Source organism: Mobula birostris, chromosome 3, assembly GCF_030028105.1.
Source record: "Mobula birostris isolate sMobBir1 chromosome 3, sMobBir1.hap1, whole genome shotgun sequence".
Classification (NCBI taxonomy): domain Eukaryota; kingdom Metazoa; phylum Chordata; class Chondrichthyes; order Myliobatiformes; family Myliobatidae; genus Mobula; species Mobula birostris.
Window position 1 is genome coordinate 180,537,214 of NC_092372.1, and position 17,371 is coordinate 180,554,584.

At 40.2% G+C, this 17,371-nt stretch overlaps 1 protein-coding gene across 1 annotated transcript in view; it reads right to left on the minus strand.

Moving 5' to 3' along the window:
* cubn (cubilin (intrinsic factor-cobalamin receptor)) overlaps positions 1-17,371 on the minus strand; it is a 392,255-nt gene that overhangs the window by 340,285 nt on the left and 34,599 nt on the right. Inside the window, 4 exon segments of the mRNA XM_072254425.1 lie at positions 7,492-7,673; positions 11,814-11,997; positions 12,353-12,477; positions 16,257-16,352. Of these exon segments, the coding sequence (XP_072110526.1) occupies positions 7,492-7,673; positions 11,814-11,997; positions 12,353-12,477; positions 16,257-16,352 (587 nt within the window).

Sequence of the window (17,371 nt, forward strand, 5' to 3'; positions counted from 1 at the left end):
AGGACTTCATTCCCTAGAGTGTAGAAGAATGAGGGGAGATTTGATAGAGGTATAAAAAATTATGAGAGTATAAATAGGGTAAATGCAAGCACGCTTTTTCCACTGAGGCTGGGTGAGATTAGAACTAGAGGTCATGGGTTAAGGGTGAAAGGTGAAATGTTTAATGGGAACATGAGGGGTAACTTCTTCACTCAGATGGTGCTGAGAATGTAGAACGAGTTGCCAGCAGAAGTAGTGGATGTGGATTTGATTACAAAATTTTGAAAGAAATTTGTATAGATACACGAATGGAAGGGGTATGGAGAGCGATGGCCTGGGTGCTGGTCAATGGAACTCGGCAGATTAATAGTTCGGCATGGACTAAATGAGCTGAAGGGCCTGTTTGTGTGCAGTAGAGTTCTATGGTTCTTTGGGTACAGAACTTCATAGATTCAATACTCTGAGTATAGTAATTTCTTTTCATCGCTGTTCTGAATGACTGTCCCTGTGACTCTGGCTCCAGACACATCAGCCCAGGGAAATACCAACACTACACTTATCCTTACAAATTCCATCAGGATTTTGTGGGTTTCAATGATATAAACCAAATGAATAGTAAATAGTGAGTCTTGGCTTTCATTTAAGTGAACTTGATAGATGACTGGCCTGTTTGCAATTCAGCACTTATTTCATCAGAATGCAGGCATGTTGTTGGAGACTATACATGAAATAGGTCACTCGTGAATTTATAAAGGTTGTTTGTCCACTATTCTCACCGATAGTGCAGTAAAATTAGAAAAAAACACTTAACTAACCTCCAAAGTTCAAAGTAAAATTTATTATCAGAGTACATACAGTGGCATGCAAAAGTTTGGGCACCCCAGTCAAAATTTCTGTTACTGTTAATAGCTAAGCGATTAAAAGATGAACTGATTTCCAAAAGGCATAAAGTTAAAGATGACACATTTCTTTAAGAAAGAAGGAAAGAAAGCAAGAAAACTTTTTTTATTTCCATATTTTACAGTTTCAAAATAACAAAAAAGGAAAAGGGCCTGAAGCAAAAGTTTGGGCACCCTGTAGGGTCAGTACTTAGTAACTCCCCCTTTGGCAAGTATCACAGCTTGTAAGTGTTTTTCATAGCCAGCTAAGAGTCTTTCAATTCTTGTTTGGGGGATTTTCGCCCATTCTTCCTTGCAAAAGGCTTCTAGTTCTGTGAGGTTCTTGGGCCATCTTGCATGCACTGCTCTTTTGAGGTCTATCCACGACTCTTGATGATGTCTAGGTCAGGGGACTGTAAGGGCCATGGCAAAACCTTCAGCTTGCACCTCCTGAGGTAGTCCATTGTGGATTTTGTGGTGTGTTTAGGATCATTATCCTGTTGTAGAAGCCATCCTCTTTTCAGCTTCAGCTTTTTTACAGACGGTGTGATGTTTGCTTCCAGAGTTTGCTGGTATTTAATTGAATTCATTCTTCCCTCTACCAGTAAATGTTCTCTGTACCACTGGCTGCAACACAAGCCCAAAGCATGATTGACCCAGCCCCATGTTTAACAGTTGGAGAGGGGTTCTTTTCATGAAATTCTGCACCCTTTTTTCTCCAAACATACCTTTGCTCATTGCGGTCAAAAAGTTCCATTCAAAAGGTTCAAAGGAACATCTAAACAAGCCTGATGCACTTTGGAAACAAGTCCTGTGGACTGATGAAGTTAAAATAGAACTTTTTGCCAATTGGAACTGACTGGGGTCTGCAAGTGAGGAAATCCAGGATGCAATTACACAGGGTTATTGAAGCCCAGGTCTTGGAGTTTACTGATTAGTTTTCATGATGGTCTTAAATGCATTCCTGCAATCAATAAAGAGCATCCTGACATATGCATCTTTGCTGTCAAGATGTTCCCGAGTTGTGTGAAGAGCCAACGAGGTAGCATCTGCTGTAGACCTGCTGCTTCAGTAGATAAATTGGAGCAGATCTAAGTCACCATTCAAACAGAAGCTAATACGTATGCTTCAATACCAGCCTCTCAAAATACTTCATCACTGTGGATGTAAGTAAATGCCACTGGGTGATAGTCATTTAAACAGGTTACCATGTTCTTCTTGGCATCGATAGGACTTAAGCCTGCTTGAAGCAGGTGAGTACCACAGACTGCCGGAGCCAGAGGTTGAATACACCAGCCAGTTGGTCGGCACAGGACTACAGTACTCGGCCAGGTACTCTGTCCAAACAGGATGCTTTCCTTGGATTCTCTCTCTTGATCTCTCTTCATACGTCATCTTCAGATACTGAGGCCAAAGGATTATGGGGAGCCATGGAGGTGTGCGATGGTTCCTCCCTGTTCTGGTGGTGAAAGCGAGCATACAAGGAAGTGAAGCTCTGCTGTACCCTATGTCGCAAGATTTAGCTTTGTAGGAGGGTTATGACATTCAAACCCTGCCACAGCTGTCGAGCATCCCTCGTAGATTCCAGTCTAGTCCAGAATTTCCACCGCCCGAGAGATAGCCTTCTAGAAATCATATCTGCACCTCTTGTAGCATTCTTGATCTCCAGCTGTGAATGCCTCTGATCTGGCTCTCAGCAGGTTCTGGATTTCATTGTTCATCTAGGGCTTCTGATTGGGGAAAACCCTAAACGATTTTGTGGGGACATACTCACCCACAGCTACTTTAATGAAGTCTGTAACAGCCCTGGTGCAGCCCTGGTGTAGTCATTCAGGTCCTCAGATGAGTTTTTGAACATAGCTCAGTCCACTGATTCAAGGCAATCCTGTAACCGTTCCTCAAACTCCTACAATCTTCTCTCAGTTGACTTGATCTCTGGAGGCTCTGTCTGTATGCAGGTAGTAGAAGTACAGCAAAATGATCAGATTTGCCAAAATGTGGTTTTGGGAAGCAATGATAGGCAGCCTTTAACATAATGTGTTGAGACCTCTGGTGCAACAGGATATGTGCTGCTGATAATTGGGCAGGGTTTTCTTCAAACAGGCTTGGTTGATTTGAAATGTGTCAGAATGGGCCGTTTTTTGCTTACAGATAGCATTGCAGAGTTTCGTCAGTGCTTTCTTATAATCGGCCGCTGGTGGTATGCAAATTGCGGTCAGGATCACGAATGAAAACTCCCAAGGCAAACAGAATGGTTTACATGTAATCGATAGTTGTTCCAAGTCAGGGAAACAAGAAGCTGGCATACCCTCAATGTCCGTGCACCAATAAGAATTGACTAAAGGCCATTTACCGCCACCCCTTTCCTTACCAGACTTCAAGGTTTGATCCATTCCGAAAATCATAAAACCTTCTGGATAGCTGCGTCCGAAGTGTTCACCATTAACCAAGTCTCAATGCAACAAACAATTGAGATATGCCTCATCTGCCTCTGATCCAGCAGCCTTGCCCTGAGATCATCAGTCTTATTTTCAAATGACTGTACATTTGCGAACAAGATGGTAGACAGAGGAAGCCTCATCCCTCCGTGCTTCAGCCTAGTTTGAATCCCACCTTTCCTGCTGCGTTTTCAGCCTTGGCCTTGACCTTGACCCTTAAAGGTGCCACACTTAACTGCTCCACGTTTAACTGTTGAATGTGAAATCTGATTATTGATGTAGTTTTGTAGCCCGTTGTCTGTTACCTATATGCAGCCAGCCTGCACTAACTAGATGCAGAATACAGGTGTCCCCCGCTTTTCGAACCTTCGCTTTACGAAACCTCACTGTTGTGAAAGACCTACAAGTACCCTGTTTTCGCTAACAGAAGGTGTTTTCACTGTTATGAAAAAAATCAGCGCGCGATAAAAGGCAGTGCGCGCCCTGAGCAGCTGCTCTCCCCCGGATTCGGAACGGCATTGCTTTAACACGTGTCTGTGAGCAGCTGTTTGCAAGATGAGTTCTATGGTATCGGAAAAGCCTAAAAGAGCATGAACTATACATAATTAAGTATTTTGATCGTGGTGAACGAAGTAAGGACAACGTGAGTTTGGCTTGTGGAAGCTGACGAAGGTGATGTTGAAGAAGTTTTGGCATCCCATGACCAAGAACTGATAGATGAAGAGCTGATGCAATTGGAACAGGAAAGTATAACAATGGAAACCGAATGAGTAATGATAAAGTACGACTTTAATTTTGAAAGGGTACGTAGGTTTAGGGGATATTTGCAAGATGGTTTGAGTCCTTACAAAGAACTGTATGATAGAAAAATGCACGAGGCTCAGCAGTCACATCAGCCACAGCAGACGACAAACCTCGACCTTCAACATCGAGGCAGGCAGTCATAGGAGAAGATGAGCCACCTGCTTTAATGGAAACAGACAACGAGATGATACCCCAGTGTCCCACCACCCCAACCCCCGGGCCACGGACAGATACCAATTCGCGGAGAATGTAGCGGTAGCCAGGAGGCACACAGCACATCTTTAAGAAAAAAGCCGAGATAAACATGCTAACTAATTAGGTGCCGCCCCACACGTAAATGTCGGCCCAAATCAGAGGTGATGCAATCGGCACTGATCTGGGCCGACAATTACATGTTGGGCGGCACCTAATTAATTAGCATGTTTATTTCGGCTTTTTTCTTAAAGATGTGCTGGGTGCCTCCCAGCTACCGCTGGACCCCTGCATGCTTCGCGGCAATGTATCGGTCGGCGGCTTGGAGGGTGGGGGCCACTGCACCACCCCAGCCTGTGACAACTCAGTCTAACACACCATCATCAGTGTGCTCGGCGCTGAACCAATTCCGGTAAGTGATACTACACTGTACTTACATTATTTCTACTTTACATCAGCTGTTAATTTTTACATGTTATTTGGTATGATTTGACAGCCTTATAGCTTAAAGGTTACTGGAGAGCGCTTGCGCCGTGTTTTTGCCAATAGCGCTTGTGTGAGATTTTCTGCCGAGAGCGCTTGCGTGAGATTTTTGCTTCGGCGAATAGTGCAGTAATGGTTGTGAAAAAGTATTTCTACTTTATATCGGCTGTGTACTTATCATATTATTCCTGCTTTTACTATATGTTACTGTTATTTTAGGTTTTATGTGTTATTTGGCATGATTTGGTAGGTTATTTTTGGGTCTGTGAACGCTCACAAAATTTTCCCATATAAATAAATGGTAATTGCTTCTTCGCTTTACGACATTTCAGCTTACAAATCATTTCATAGGAAAGCTCTACCTTCAGATGGCGGGGGAAACCTGTAAACCAATTTTACAAAGGAGATCGGATGTTGATTTCAGGCACTCACCCTGGAAGTCTGTATTGCCGCCATTATCAATAAGAAGCAATTGCATTTTCTTATAACGGCCTAACATGAGCTGCTCTCAAAACTACTATCTGCCTCATGCCAAAAACAGGCTACTGCTGTACTTCCACAAGGAACAGAACTAACTCACTCCGTACTCAAGTATTCACTTGAAAATGGAATGGTACAATCATCTTCTCCATCTCCTCAGACAAGTTCAGGACCCAAGATAACAGCTTTATAAATAACTTTAGAGCAACCACAATTGCCCAATGTAATAGGTGATCTTCAAATGTACAGCCGTATCCAGATGGAAACTCAAGTGGGTAGAAAAGAATGACAAATTCCAGCAGAACAAGCAGAACGAGTAGTTTCAATGCAGCTTAAGAAATGCCTGTAACTTACATTGTGCCAAAAAAAATCTGAGCCAACAAAGCAGCAAAGTAACTGAATAATAAAGAGACTTCAAAATAGGTTGTTCTTGACAGCAGCAATGAATCAGTAAGTTGTAAAACTGAAGGCTTCCTTTCAGAGTTTATTTCACAGCATTGTTGAGCCTTATTTTTTTCAGAAAATTCATAAATTCAATGTGATGCATGTGGATTATCCCTGCAATGGAAACACTTCCAGGGCAATTAAATGACGATTTCCTCATAATGTGGCATACCAGATGCAGTACATAGTCAAATTAAAAGCTTTTTGTGTAACTGACACATGCTGTATGTTTAACTAATTACTCAAGTGCAAAGATATTTACACGCTTTGTTCATAGAAATAATAGCAATTCACATTATATGCAAGCATAATATACAAGCCACCAAAATAATATGCTAAGATACAAAATCAGTGACTTCTACTCACTTGGTTCACTCATAAATAAGTGACAAAATATACAAATAAACATGTCCAAACTTAGTATTTTACAGCAAGAACAATGAATACGTAGGAGCCAAATTTCACCAGGGTGACATGTATAGATGCCCTCCAGTTGTAACCTCACAAAGTATATGTTAATGGGCGAGTACATAACTTGAAGGAGGTCGGCATATGTCTGCACCACAGCCTCTCTTCCATGAACTGTATTCTTTTCATGGCCTCAATAAAGAAATCAGCATAACCAAAGACTGCACCCACCTCATTCGCTCTTCTCCCCTCTCCCATGGAGCAGATAATACAAAAGCCTGGTAGCGCATACCACTGAGCTCAAAGACAGATTCTACTAATTCGTTATAAGATGATTGAATGGTTTTCTAGTACAATAAGATGAACTCTTGACCTCACAATTTTACTTGTAGTGAACTTGCACATTACTGTCTACTGTACTACATTTCCTCTGTTGCTTTTACTTTATTTTGCATTCCGTTTTTGTTCTACCATGTACGATATCAACGCACTGAGTTATAAATTGACCTGTCAGAACAATACACAGATGATTTTCACTGTACCTCAGTACATATGACAATAATGAACCAATTCAATTTCAATTCTAACAGTAACTCCATCTCATGCACCTATACGAGTTGTGTCTCAGAAAGGAAACGTTCATCATTGGGAACCCTCACCATCCAAGTCATAGCTTCTTCTTAATACATGTACCAGCATCAGGCAAGAGGTAAAAGCCAGAAAAAAAAACACACCTCAAATTCAACAACAACTTATTCTCCATCGCCATCAGATTCTTGAACTAATCTGAGAAACCCCAGTTTAGACTAGATTTCTTTTCTTCGCTCTCCTAATCTTGCCATTGGATCATGTTTATTTTTGTACGTGTGGAAGTTATTTATAACTTGTTGTTTTAAGTTTATGTTAACTTATGTATGTCACATTTATAATGTAAAATGTTGATGCAAAAGATTAACTTTCACAACATTTATACTCTGTGTTTATATCCCTATGATTACAATAAACTTAAACCCAAAGAGTGCCTTGAAATAGGACCTTAATGTTAACTTCAAGTGGAAAGGACAAAGTACAAAGGAATTTTCTCTGAAGTTGTTGAGAGAGAATCTATATCCAAAATTTATGGGGGAGAGACGCCAAAATTTTAATCAGAAAATCTCTATTTCCTGCCCCAGAAAATGATAAACTTTCTTGTCCTTTTAAGTACTGATGTTCAAATTACACCAAGTTCTTCCTGTCCTACCGTTGTTCTAAGAGATCCAGCTGAAAGATTTGCCCCTCAGAAACTGATCCTAGAAACTAGGCCAGGCATTTTAAACATGTCCTGATGAAATTTGTGGAATGGCTATGTAATTTTAATATTGCAAAATATTTGATGAATGTTTTACCTCTAGGTAGTCAAAGCTGCAATCCTCATGGTGTTCAATGTGAAGGAGTCCAAAAGAAAAATTAATCAGAAAGTTGGGGTTGACTGAAATGGTCCAAAAGCAGTCTGTGTAGGGTGGGTAGTTGCCTGGATAACCCGGTGAACTTATAACACCATAAGTTTCATTGAGATGACTGCTACAGACTAAAAAAGGAAAGACGTAAAAGATACAAGCTGTAAAGTTTGTTCCACAATGGACAGCTTAATGTAAACAAAAAATCTTTAACCATTTTAATATTTTATAAAATGTTTTCAGTCTGTTCATGAGAAACCAATGCGATTTACAGGACCATGTTGTTTCCTGCTTGGCTTTGCTGCCTGCCACATCTCCAGCGGTGCTCATGGGTCAGCTGCAGGGTCATCAGCCAGGGATTACCATTCATTGATGTTTCGCTCTCTTATCCCTGGTACATCTCCTTCTGGCGCAGCAGTCACAGGACGTCTCCCTGCCACCCCATGAAGCTTCCAGTGGGGTAAGTCCGACCCCAGAATACAATGGATTCTGGTTAGTTGGGCCATCAGTTAATCGGAGCAGCCGCTTATTTGGGACAATTCTTAAAGAACAAAAACTAATCGAGAAAATAGCCAGGATTCCCTTCATTTCTTTGGGACACTGTGCAGTTTAATTTGAACGGGAGTCTGGTGCTGAATAGTTCCTAATAAGCTTCAGTCATGTGCACTTTTGTGGCCATTAGACACAACACCGTGCTTCAAATAAACAGTTTTTAAATAGCATCAGTTATGTGTGTTTGTGTTCAAAATCAGTGATTTTAGTCACTGATAGGGAGAAATAAGCAGGACAATTCAGAACGGTTTTGCTCACTGCAGTTTCAAACATTCAGGCTTGGAGATGCCAGAAACAGCCATGAGTGAAAATGAAACTATTTCACTACTTCCACAAGTTAGGACCAACAAAGAATTTGAAGGTATTGACAATAACCTTGAATGTTCCAATGAAAATGAAGATTTGAAGGTTGCAACTGTCGAAAACCTTAAATGAAGGCAATCCATTATCTGTATGAAGTGTCTCTGCTGATTTTGTTTATTTACAGTCAATCAAAAGAACACAACCGCATACTCTGGATGAATTCTTCCATTGACAATCATTAAAAACTAATACAGATTTATAGTACTGTAGTGGTATAGGTAACGTTATAATTTGTTCTGTATTTAATTTAAATGCATAATATTTTACTCAGTTAAATGGTAGTTTTTCTTTTTTATACCTTTTTAATTATTTCTATGGAACTTTGGCTAACTGAGGCAGCCACTTAATTGGGCCAAATGGTCGTGATGTGCCCTAATTGAACTGGAATTTATCTGGGATAAACCATTTACAAAAGTTTTCACTCTGAAGTGCAATCATGCACCACATATAACACTGAAATATTTCACAGTAATTCAATCAAATAAAAATAGCAAGTAAGAGACATGCATTACAAACTGACATTAACAATCTAAGGGTGTCTAATTTCTGTACAACCAATGAAGTACTTTTGAAGTTGTCACCCATAAAATGTCAAAAACTCATGGTAAGGAATTGTATGCAGCAAGATCTATGAATATTAATTTAGTAATAATAGCACAATCAATGATTAAAGATTAAACAGTGGTCAAATATTATAGGCCTCCTTTGCTACTCTACAATTATGCTCAGCAGATCTTCAGCATCTGCGTAAGAGGGCAAATCGGACCTCGGTTTAACTTAGTTAAAATATAAGAGGGTTGATGCAGAGGATTTCTTGTACCTATGATCTGGAACAATTTGTCTGAAACAATAGCTGAAACAAATTCAATATTTTTTAGGGGGAAACAGAAAGGTCAAGTAATGAAGTCATAGAATCAAAACAGCACTGAAAAGTGCCCATTGGCCAACCATGACCATGTCAAATATTAATTACTTTAATTTCCATCTCCCGCCAGGATCTTATTTTTACTATGGATGTCCAGTCCCTATACACCTCCATCCCCCACCGGGAATGCCTCAAGGCTTTCTGTTTTTTTCTGGACACCAGACCTAACCAGTTCCCCTCCACCACCACTCTCCTCTGTCTACCGGAAATTGTTCTCACTCTCAATAATTTCTCCTTTGGCTCTTCACACATCCTTCAAACAAAAGGGGTAGCCATGGGCTCTTGCATGGGTCCCAGCTAAGCCTACCTGTTTATCAGTTACATTGACCAATCTCTGTTTCAAGCCTACACTGGTGACCATCCCGCACTTTTCCTACACTACATCGATGACTGCATTGGTGCTGCTTCCTGCCCGCAACTTCCATCTTGCCCTCAAATTTACCTGGTCCATTTTCAATACCTCCCTCCCCTTTCTTGATCTCACTGTCTCTCTCTCCAGAGACAGCTTTTCCACTGATGACTATTATAAACCCACAAACTCTCATTGCTACCTGGACTGTACCTTGTCCCATCCCCTTCTCTCAATTTCTCCAATTCTTGCTGCATCTGCTCTCAGAATGAGGCTTTTCATTCTAGAACGAAGGAGATGTCCTCCTTTTTTCAAAGAAAGGGGCTTCCTTTCCTCCACCTTCAACGCTGCCCACAACCGCATCTCTTCTAATTCATGCACGTCTGCCTTTACCTTTATTCCCGCCACCCTACTATGGATAGGATTCCTCTTGTCCTACCACCCCACCAGCCTCCGCATCCAGCATATAATTCTCTGAAACTTCTGCCAACTCCAACAGGATCCAACTAACAAACACATCTTTCCCTCTCCCCACTTTCTGCTTTCCATAGGGATCGCTCCCTACACGACTCCCTTGTCTATTCATCCCTCCCCACTGATCTCCCTCCTGGCATTTATCCTTGCAAACAGAACATGTGCTACACCTGCCTCTACACCTCCTCCCTCACCAACATTCAGGGCTTCAAACAGTCCTTCACCTGTGAGTCTGTTGGGGATCATATACTGTGTTTGGTGCTCCCGGTGTGGCCTCCTGTATATCGGCGAGTCCCAATATGGAATGGGAGACCTCTTCACCAAGCATCTACATTCCGTCCGTCAGAAAAAGAGGGATCTCCCAGTGGCCACCCATTTTAATTCCACTTCCTATTCCCATCCTGATATGTCCACCCATGGCCTCCTCCACTGTTGTGATGAAGCCACACTTAGGTTGGAGGAACAACACCTTATAATTCATTTGGGTAACCTCCAACCTGATGACATGAACATCAATTTGTCAAACTTCCAGTAATGCCCTCCACTCCCCCTCCTTCACCATTTCCCATCCCCTTTTTCCTCTCTCACCTTATCTCCTTGCCTGCCTATCGCCTCCCTCTGGTGTTCCTCCCCCCTTTTCTTTCTTCCATGGCCTTCTGTCTCTTTCACCAACCAACTTTCCAGCTCTTTACTTCATCCTTCTCCCTCCAGGTTTCACCTATCACCTTGTGCTTCTCTCTCCCCTCATCCCACCTTTAAAATGTACTCCTCAGCTTTTTTTTCTCCACTCACTCCTGCCGTAGGGGTTCAGCCCAAAACGTCAACTGTACTCTTTTCCTAGATGCTGTCTGGCCTGCTGAGTTCCTCCAGCATTTTGTGTGTGTTGCTCTTGTTTGTTTAATTAGTTATCTATGCCTAATACTGATTACAATACTTTGAATAAAATTGTATGCCAATTGAAAATTGGGCTGAGAACTCAAGTTAATTATAGTTGCTTCAAAGAGACAACATATAATGTCAATAAACATTTATCTCACAGTCACCAGCTAGGCCATGTGCTGAAGACTCTTCTATGGCACTCGACCTACCATTTTGACTCAGAGTGAGCACAGAATGACTGAGACTGGATTTCACCCCTAGTCACAAGTTCAAAGTCACCTGCACAAGAAATTTGGTATGTCCTCTTTGACCTCACCAAATTTTGTTATGGCTTGGTATGTCCCGAGATCACAAGAAACTGCAGAGAGTTGTGGAACAGCTCAGCACATCACAGAACCTGTTTTTTCTTCTATAGACTTTTTCTGTACTTCTTGGCAAAACAGACACCATTATCAAAGGCCCCATCCACCTTTGACATTCTCTTTTCTCCCCACTCCCACCGGGCAGAAGATACAAATACCTGTTAGCATGTACCACCAGGCTTAACAACAGCTTCTATCCTCCTGTTTTAAGATTTTGCACAGTCTCCAGCACAATAAGATGGACTCCAAACCTCACAACCTACCACTTTCTGCCTTTGTACCTTATTGTCTGCCTGCACTGTAGCTGTAACAATTATATTTCTGTGTTCCCTCCATTCATTTAACAGTTATACTTTTATCATTTTACCTTGTGGCATCTGGCACTCTGGTCCTGTCCAGTCTTGCGTGCAAGTACAAGAGTAACTATTGATGCCGTCAGTACAGTTTCCTCCATTCTTGCATGGGTTACTGGCACACTCATCAATATTCTGAGTACAATGGGTGCCAGTCCATCCTGGATGGCAAATGCATATGTAACTTGAAAATATGGCCTGTAAAATGCAAAGGTTTAGTACCAAGAAATGCTTTCTATGAACCAAGTGCTTTAGCTGCACCCACCTCATACTCTGACTTCATAATGTTTATGATAGATATTGGCAATCAATATTACAGACACTTCTAGATAAGTTATAGCTTCACAAGAGGAAACACAATACTATTTCTTCCTTATGTATAATGTCAGAAAAATTACTTTCTTTGGGCAATGACATACACTAAGAAAATATTTTACTATTTTATAAGATACATGTGTCATTCAAAAATGTAAATCAACCAGTCAAGTCTTCTCTGTAACTTTGCTAAAGATATTATCGACAAACAATAACTTTGTGCATCATCAGAACTTACAAAACATTGCCCATTCACACATGGATTGCTGCGTTGGCAAAGATCAATCAGAGGAATGCAGCCATTGACTCCATAACCATTTCCAAAATAATCAGCTGGACAAGTGCAATTAGGAAAGATGGTACCTGAAAGTAATTAAAACAAACAAGGGAATGACAACGCTCTTTTTTCAATTTGATACTGTTCTTAATGTAGTAAGGCATGGATTGAACATTTGATAGTTTTTGTTTTACAATTGAATGAAACATTAGAACACAGAACAATGCAGCACAGTACAAGCCGTTTGACCCACAATATTGTGATATTTTAACCTAGTCCAAGATTAATATTATGCTTCCCAAGTGGAGTGGTGCCGCAGCAACAACCTGACACTCAACGTCAACAAGACGAAAGAGCTGATTGTGGATTTCAGAAAGGGTAAGATGAAGGAACACGTACCAATCCTTATAGAGGGATCAGAAGTGGAGAGAGTGAGCAGCTTCAAGTTCCCGGGTGTCAAGATCTCTGAGGATCTAACCAGGTCCCTACATATTGATGTAGTTATAAAGAAGGCAAGACACTGGCTATACGTCATTATGTGTATAAGATGATGAGAGGCATTGATCGTGTGGGTAGTCAGAGGATATTTCCTAAGGCTAAAATGAATATCACGAGAGGGTACAGTTTTAAGGTGCTTGGAAGTAGGTACAGAGGAGATGTCAGAATTAAGTTTTTTATGCAGTGAGTGGTGAGTGTGTGGAATGGGCTGCCGGTGACGTGGTGGAGGCAGATACGATAGGGTCTTTTAAGAGACTCCTGGATAGGTACATGGAGCTCAGAAAAACAGGTAACACTAGGTAATTTCTAAAGTACTGTAAGTACATGTTCGGCACAACATTGTGGGCCAAAGGGCCTGTATTGTGCTGTAGGTTTTCTATGTTTCTTTTAGAAGTTTGAAGAGATTTGTCATGTCAACAAATACACTCAAAAACTTCTATAGATGTACCGTGGAGAGCATTCTGACAGGCTGCATCACTGTCTGGTATGGGCGTTGGGTGGGTGGGGGGTGTGGGTGGCAACTGCACAGGACCGAAAGAAGCTGCAGAGGGTTGTAAATCTAGTCAGCTCCATCTTGCGTAACCGCCTATAAAGTACCTAGGACACCTTCAGGGATGGTGTCTGAAAAAGGCAGTGTCCATTATTAAGGACCTCCAGCACCCAGGGCATGCCTTTTTCTCATTGTTACCATCAGGTAGGAGGACTCTGCGATTCAGGAACAGCATCTTCCCCTCTGCCATCCGATTCCTAAATGGACATTGAACCCTTAGAAACTACCTCACTTTTTTTAATATACAATATTACTGGTTTTGTGCACATTTTGTATTCTATTCAATATACATATACTGTAATTGATTGATTGATTGATTGATTTTTTACTTTATTTTATTATTTTTTTTCCTCTTTGATAATGCGTATTGCATTGAATTGCTGCTACTAAGTTAACAAATTTCACGTCACATGGCGGTGATAATAAACCTGATTCTCATTTTTCTATCATTCATGTGCCTATCAATAGGTTTCAGTAGGTACATTTAATGTCAGAGAAATGTATACAATATACAGCCTGAAATGCTTTTTCTTCGCCTAAGATTCTCTAAAATTGCTCTGATGTATCCGCTTCTCCCATCACCCCTAGCAGTGCATTCCATGAACCCAGTACTCTGTGTAAAAACAGCCCTACCCCTCTGAAAAAAATCTGACACAGCATTTGTGACCCCAATGTGTTTCAAACATGCAGCCTTCTGATTCAGTCAATGTACTACTAATGCACCATGATGATTGACAACATTAACAAGAATTAAGGAATATTTATTTAAGTGAATGCTAGTGGGCATTTACTATCTTACCATTTAATCTAGTTTCCCAGTCCATTTTTACCAATTGTATTTTTACCTTGGTTCTTACTTTCACTAAAATTTAAGACTGCTTTAGACCTAAGTCCTGCTGAGGGGTCTCAGCCAGAATGTTGACTGCTCATTCCCCTCCGTAAATGCTGCCTGACTTGCTGAGTTCCTCAAGAATTCTGTGTGCATTGTCTCAGACTCAAGTGTCTTGCACTCAAACTGAATATGAAATTCTATCATGTATAATGACTCTTTCCCATAAGAAAAGTGGTATCAGCACGAGTGTTTACAGAATAGTGTTACAGAGAATGGATCTTTGATACTTAAATGTCAATATTAATTTGAATAAATGTTGGCCGAGGGAGAATTGAAGTGTTAGGTATTTATTGTTAACCTCAGCAGAAACTAAATGTCACAATTTTGAAAGTTTGAACATTTAGTTTTTCAAAAGACTGTGTTTTAAGCCCTGTAGCGTCCATTTATTATTATCCAAGACGGGATCTTTGATGTGGAGAGCCAGGTGATGTGGGAGAATATAGGGATACTTTCAAATGAAACAGCAAACACTTTGTCTTAAAACTTGGGTGAAACAGTTTTTCTGCATTAGGAACAGAAAAGCTATTCTTTACATATGGGTTAATCTTGAAATAGACTCATGCCTATAATGGGTTATTTTGAAAAAAAATCGATAAAATGGATAAGCAAGATGTCTTGATATCTTGGCTGACAAAAGAATATTTATCTTCAGTGAATAATATGATAATTGACCAGTGAACTGTAAATTCCTTCAGGACTTGTAAGTGTAATTAAATGGTAATAACTGGGAAATGTAAAATTGGATAAGAAAAGGGAATTGGGCCTATAAGATTGAAAAAGGAAAAAAAAATTGTTTCAAATTTTGAAGCGTAAATGAAGGATTTGGAACCAGTCAAAGAGGGTTCATGAAAAGTGTGAATGCACTCTAAAGCAAAAAAATTATCAAGCTACCATTCAATGATATTAATCTGTTATCACCATAATGAAAATCAGTAAACAATTATTAATAGTTGCATCTTGGAAATACTTATGCTCCGCCTATACTGAACAATAAAGAACTACTATTCTTGGCCATCCACTACAAGAGACATTAGAACTAGAAATAAAGTTTCAAGCATCATCAACGTATCAATATCACACCTTTGTCATCTCTTAACCTATTGACGATACACTGAAAAGCTGAAAACAGCTTGTTTATGGTATCAAGCACAGTATGATATTGGAATAGGTGAACAAATGTGATATGCTGTGCACAAAACAATCATCCTATGGGAAAGCTGGATGAAGACACACTGAAAATCTCAGCCATATTCTGTTGATTGAAAACATTACACAATGAAATGATTAATGTATTTCCTGAAAGTAAGAACACACATGCTCTGTATAGAAACTGACAAGAGATTGAATCATTCCTCTCAGGGTTTATGGAACTATTTCCCATCAAATAGACTAAAATTAAAAAGGACACAGGATTTTAATTTCTAAATCTTTGGTTGAGAGTAATAATTGCTTTCTCATGTCTTTAATTACATTATAAGGAATTATCAGTGTCGACTAAACTAAAAAATTTTAAAGGTATCCATTAAAGAAGCATTGTTAAAAGGAATTCAGTACTCTTATCGATCGTGTTTTAAGAAACACTAGTTCAGATTGAACAGTAAATTAGTGTGAGTGTATGACTAAACAGCATAATTTAGTGCATCAGTCAATGTACTGAGTTGTTGGTTTGTGTACATACTTGCGGAGCAAGTTAGCAAACTTTATCTTCTGAATTAAGACTGGTTAATGCTTAAGTGTTTGGATCTCCAATAATGGAACTTGAACATGCAGAACTCAGCACTAATTTTCAAGCCAATGGTACAAATACACTTTCACAAAATAGCTTTCATATTATGAAAATAATTCAACCTAATTCCAGTTATTTGGTTTGCTGTTCCTTCTATCTGTCAGCAGTGCATTCACTAATGATGCAATTAGCGTTTTACCTGGATTGTAAGAACATGATGCAAAGTGATGACATCCTCCATTGTTCACTGAGCATACATCGATAAGGGTGCAGTTTTTCCCATCGCCTTGATAGCCTACAGTGGAAATAAACCACAGGATACACACGTATGTATTAGAATTTGGACATCACTGGTAAGGCCCTGTCAGTATTGTAGATCTGGTATTTTGAACTCATGTAGGGAGCACCTCATCTGCATGCACCTTCCTGACTTGGAAATATATTGCTATTCTTGTACTCCTGCTGGATTTTAATTTTTAATTTCCCTACTCAAGAGTGATGCTGCAAACACCTTCAATAGGACTGTATTCATTCACGAAGGCACCACCTTCTCAAGGTCAATTATGCATGGTCAATATCAGATCCTGAAAACTTCATTCAATAAAAAAAGGTTTTAGAAAGCACTGCAACACACACAAAATGTTTTGATATGTCACCAAATTCTCTAACAAATTTCTACAGATATACCGAGTTGAGCATTCTGACTGATACGGAGGCTCCAATGCACAGGATCGAAAAAAAGCTACAGAGGTTTGTAAAAGTTTGTCCTCAGCATCGAAGACATCTTCAAAAGGTGGTGCCTCAAGAAGGTGGCATCCTTCTTAGTAAGCACTGACATTGTTTAGGTTAAGATATAACTATAGTGCTATTGAGGAAGTTGTTACAGGATTGACAATGTTGGAAAGTGTATGGTTATGCACTTTGACAGAAGAAATAAACGGGCAGACTATTATTTAAATGGGGAGAGAATTCAAAGTTCTGAGATGCAACGGGACTTGGGAGTCATCATACAGGATACCCTTAAGGTTAACCTCCAGGTTGAGTCGGTGGTAAAGAAGGCGAATGCAATGTTGGCATTCATTTCTAGAGGAATAGAGTATAGGAGCAGGGATGTGATGTTGAGGCTCTATAAGGCGCTGGTGAGACCTCACTTGGAGTACTGTGGGCAGCTTTGGTCTCCTTATTTAAGGAACGATGTGCTGACGTTGGAGAGGGTACAGAGAAGATTCACTAGAATGATTCTGGGAATGAGAAGGTTAACATACGAGGAACGTTTGTCCGCTCTTGGACTGTATTCCTTGGAGTCTAGAACAA